This window comes from Labrus bergylta, chromosome 20 (assembly GCF_963930695.1).
Source record: "Labrus bergylta chromosome 20, fLabBer1.1, whole genome shotgun sequence".
Classification (NCBI taxonomy): domain Eukaryota; kingdom Metazoa; phylum Chordata; class Actinopteri; order Labriformes; family Labridae; genus Labrus; species Labrus bergylta.
This window is the reverse complement of record NC_089214.1, coordinates 432,995-437,994: the sequence shown is the minus strand read 5'-3', so window position 1 is coordinate 437,994 and position 5,000 is coordinate 432,995. Positions and strand designations below refer to the sequence as shown.

The following is a 5,000-nucleotide window of genomic DNA, read 5'->3' as shown; positions in this document are numbered from 1 at the left end:
ACACATTGAAGTACACACTTGGAGTACACATTGAAGTACACACTTAGAGTGCACATTGAATTACACTTAAAATACACACTAAAATACATATTGAAGTACACACTTGGAGTACACATTGAAGTACACACTTGGAGTACACATTGAAGTACACACTTAGAGTGCACATTGAATTACACTCTTAAAGTACACATTGAAGTACACTCTTAAAGTAGACACTGAAGTACACACTAATTACGTGTGTAATAAACATGTAAGCAGGAAACACATGTTGATAGTTTACGATAAATATTAAGATTTATGTATTTATAGAACATTTAATCTAGAAACAGAATAAACAGAAGTTTCTATATGATAACTTGTGATGTGTGAGGTTCTACATGTGTTCATCATGAATCAGTCAGATTTGTTATTGAGAGTATTAAACTCAAGAACCATATTGTTAAACTGCTGTTGATGGCTTAACACAGCTTCTCCTGTCAGGTTTGATTTCTGCTGCTCGTCTCTCATCACACATCGATTACTAATGTCTGATGATTGACTGATTGATCAGCTGATTAACAATCTTCTCTTTCAGGTTTCTTCTTCTGAACTAAAACGCTTTCTGTTGAAATGAACGACGCTCTGCTCTCCTGTGACACGTTATATACTTATATATATACTTATATACTAAGTATATACTTATATATATAAACAGACACAGGGCGGAGTCTACTGTCTGTGATATAAACTGATGACCAACAGGAGAACAGACTGTCTGCATGTTACTAATATACTGTAAACTACACTGCTACAGCCTGTCTCTCTCTCCTCCTGTCTCTCTCTCTCTATCCTCCTGTCTCTCTCCCTCTCTCCTCCTTTCTCTCTCTCCTCCTGTCTCTCTCTCTCTCCTCCTGTCTCTCTCTCTCTCTCTCTCCTCCTGTCTCTCTCTCTCCTCCTGTCTCTCTCTCTCTCTCTTCCTGTCTCTCTCTCTCCTCCTGTCTCTCTCCCTCTCTCCTCCTTTCTCTCTCTCCTCCTGTCTCTCTCTCTCTCCTCCTGTCTCTCTCTCTCTCCTCCTGTCTCTCTCTCTCTCTCTCTCTCCTCCTGTCTCTCTCTCTCCTCCTGTCTCTCTCTCTCTCCTCCTGTCTCTCTCTCTCCTCCTGTCTCTCTCTCTCTCTCCTCCTGTCTCTCTCTCTCTCCTCCTGTCTCTCTCTCTCTCTCTCTCCTCCTGTCTCTCTCTCTCTGCATGCCTTCCTGGATGAGTAGCTGCTATAATCGTCACTCAGCTCACCACGCCGTACATTCGCATCGCACCGGCAGCTGGTGACAAGCAGCTAACAGGTCAGACCCCACACACACACACACACACACACACACACACACACACACACACACACACACACACACTATTAAGAACAATCGTTGTCATCATAACTCTTTTGATATGAAGATGTTTGAGTGGACAGTCTCAGATTCATCTGATTTTATTAATCTACACTAGTCAATGGAATAGGTGGGAGCCACACACACACACACACACACACACACACACACACACACACACACACACACACACACACACACACACACACACACACAGCGCTCAGAGAAAATTACATTTAAATATTTACCCGCCTGAAGGTGGCAACTTTCCAAAGACTGTTTATACCGACACATATACTATGAGATGTGTGTGTGTGTGTGTGTGTGTGTCACCAGCAGGCCTCAAACACACTTAACAGCTGTTCGACTTGTATACACACATAAATACACACACATACACCTCCCACTCAGCGTGACTGGCTGAGGCCCCGAAGAAGAAAACAGCTTCACTCTCACATAAAACAGCTTCTCTATGGCCTACTGTGACACTCTCTCTCTCTCTCACACACACACACACACACACACACACACACACACACACACAGTTGGATAAATTCTGTCTTCAAAGTGTTTTGATAGCCTTTAAACTGAAAGCAACAGCTCAGTGTGCCTCGGAGGTGTGTGTGTGTGTGTGTGTGTGTGTGTGTGTGTGTGTGTGAGGATAAAGTGAGGTATCTGCTCAACGTCTGACCTTGAAGAGAAGAAAACAGAAATAAAGCTTTTCTTTGTTGAAGTGGAAACTGGTTCAGCTTCACTGGGTACAGACCAGGAGACCAGAACAGACCAGTACAGAACAGACCAGAACAGACCAGTACAGAACAGAACAGACCAGTACAGAACAGAACAGACCAGTACAGAACAGAACAGAACAGAACAGAACAGAACAGTACAGAACAGAACAGACCAGAACAGAACAGAACAGAACAGAACAGAACAGAACAGAACAGACCAGTACAGAACAGAACAGAACAGACCAGTACAGAACAGAACAGAACAGAACAGAACAGAACAGAACAGTACAGAACAGTACACAACAGAACAGACCAGAACAGAACAGAACAGAACAGACCAGTACAGAACAGAACAGTACACAACAGAACAGACCAGAACAGACCAGAACAGACCAGTACAGAACAGAGCAGAACAGACCAGTACAGAACAGAACAGAACAGAACAGTACACAACAGAACAGACCAGAACAGACCAGTACAGAACAGAACAGAACAGACCAGTACAGAACAGAACAGAACAGAACAGACCAGTACAGAACAGAACAGAACAGAACAGACCAGAACAGACCAGTACAGAACAGAACAGACCAGTACAGAACAGAACAGACCAGTACAGAACAGAACAGAACAGAACAGAACAGTACAGAACAGAACAGACCAGAACAGAACAGAACAGAACAGACCAGAACAGAACAGAACAGAACAGAACAGAACAGACCAGTACAGAACAGAACAGAACAGACCAGTACAGAACAGAACAGAACAGAACAGAACAGAACAGAACAGAACAGTACAGAACAGTACACAACAGAACAGACCAGAACAGAACAGAACAGAACAGACCAGTACAGAACAGAACAGTACACAACAGAACAGACCAGAACAGACCAGAACAGACCAGTACAGAACAGAGCAGAACAGACCAGTACAGAACAGAACAGAACAGAACAGTACACAACAGAACAGACCAGAACAGACCAGTACAGAACAGAACAGAACAGACCAGTACAGAACAGAACAGAACAGAACAGACCAGTACAGAACAGAACAGAACAGACCAGACCAGAACAGAACAGAACAGAACAGAACAGAACAGACCAGTACAGAACAGAACAGTACAGAACAGAACAGAACAGAACAGAACAGAACAGACCAGTACAGAACAGAACAGAACAGAACAGAACAGAACAGACCAGTACAGAACAGAACACAACAGAACAGACCAGAACAGACCAGTACAGAACAGACCAGTACAGAGCAGTACAGAACAGACCAGTACAGAACAGACCAGACCAGAACAGAACAGACCAGTACAGACCAGAACAGAACAGAACAGAACAGAACAGAACAGACCATTACAGACCAGAACAGAACAGACCAGTACAGAACAGACCAGAACAGAACAGACCAGAACAGACCAGTACAGACCAGACCAGACCAGTACAGAACAGAACAGAACAGAACAGAACAGAACAGAACAGAACAGAACAGAACAGAACAGAACAGAACAGACCATTACAGACCAGAACAGAACAGACCAGTACAGAACAGAACAGAACAGAACAGACCAGAACAGACCAGACCAGACCAGACCAGAACAGAACAGAACAGTACAGAACAGAACAGAACAGACCAGTACAGAACAGAACAGAACAGAACAGAACAGAACAGACCAGACCAGACCAGACCAGAACAGACCAGAACAGAACAGAACAGAACAGAACAGACCAGAACAGAACAGAACAGAACAGAACAGAACAGAACAGAACAGACCAGTACAGAACAGAACAGAACAGAACAGAACAGAACAGAACAGACCAGACCAGACCAGACCAGACCAGACCAGAACAGAACAGACCAGACCAGTACAGAACAGTACAGACCAGTACAGAACAGTACAGAACAGACCAGAACAGAACAGAACAGACCATTACAGACCAGAACAGAACAGACCAGTACAGAACAGAACAGACCAGAACAGACCAGAACAGAACAGAACAGAACAGACCATTACAGACCAGAACAGAACAGAACAGAACAGAACAGACCAGAACAGAACAGAACAGAACAGAACAGACCAGTACAGAACAGACCAGAACAGAACAGAACAGAACAGAACAGACCAGTACAGAACAGACCAGAACAGAACAGAACAGACCATTACAGACCAGAACAGAACAGAACAGAACAGAACAGAACAGAACAGACCAGAACAGACCAGTACAGAACAGTACAGAACAGAACAGAACAGAACAGAACAGAACAGAACAGAACAGACCAGACCAGAACAGACCAGAACAGACCAGTACAGAACAGAACAGACCAGTACAGAACAGAACAGACCAGACCAGACCAGACCAGAACAGACCAGAACAGACCAGAACAGAACAGAACAGACCATTACAGACCAGAACAGAACAGACCAGTACAGAACAGAACAGAACAGAACAGAACAGACCAGTACAGAACAGACATGTGGACGTTAACCTGCAGGGACGACAGAAGACTGGAGGTGTTCGCGCTCGGAGCGTGCTCGGAGCGTGCTCACTTTCCAAATGTTAAATGAAAAAACACAGGGATCAAAAACAGGGAGCAACATGAGGAAAAACACACGACAATGATCTGACACAGAGGGCAAGAAACACAGAGACTAAAGAGACATGGGGTAATCAGACACAGGTGAGACTAAAGAGACATGGGGTAATCAGACACAGGTGAGACTAAAGAGACATGGGGTAATCAGACACAGGTGAGACTAAAGAGACATGGGGTAATCAGACACAGGTGAGACTAAAGAGACATGGGGTAATCAGACACAGGTGAGACTAAAGAGACATGGGGTAATCAGACACAGGTGAGACTAAAGAGACATGGGGTAATCAGACACAGGTGAGACTAAAGAGACATGGG

The 5,000-nt window shown here is 44.2% G+C and overlaps 2 protein-coding genes across 6 annotated transcripts in view; both read left to right on the top strand.

The window, feature by feature from the left end:
* Window positions 1-5,000, top strand: part of LOC110004054 (receptor-type tyrosine-protein phosphatase mu) — a 106,065-nt gene that overhangs the window by 41,075 nt on the left and 59,990 nt on the right. For 3 of the 5 annotated variants that reach the window (XM_065948666.1, XM_065948667.1, XM_065948668.1), the window contains exon 16: window positions 1,243-1,317. The exons of the other annotated variants lie outside the window; for them this stretch is intronic. In XM_065948666.1, coding sequence (XP_065804738.1) covers window positions 1,243-1,317 — 75 coding nt within the window. The remainder of the gene's footprint in view (window positions 1-1,242; window positions 1,318-5,000) is intronic. 5 annotated transcript variants of the gene reach the window in all.
* LOC136177236 (trichohyalin) overlaps window positions 1,832-5,000 on the top strand; it is a 4,453-nt gene continuing 1,284 nt past the window's right edge. The window contains exons 1-2 of the mRNA XM_065949139.1: window positions 1,832-1,841; window positions 2,031-5,000. The exon at window positions 2,031-5,000 is cut by the window's right edge and continues 557 nt beyond it. Coding sequence (XP_065805211.1) covers window positions 1,832-1,841; window positions 2,031-4,576 — 2,556 coding nt within the window. The 3' untranslated portion in view covers window positions 4,577-5,000. The remainder of the gene's footprint in view (window positions 1,842-2,030) is intronic.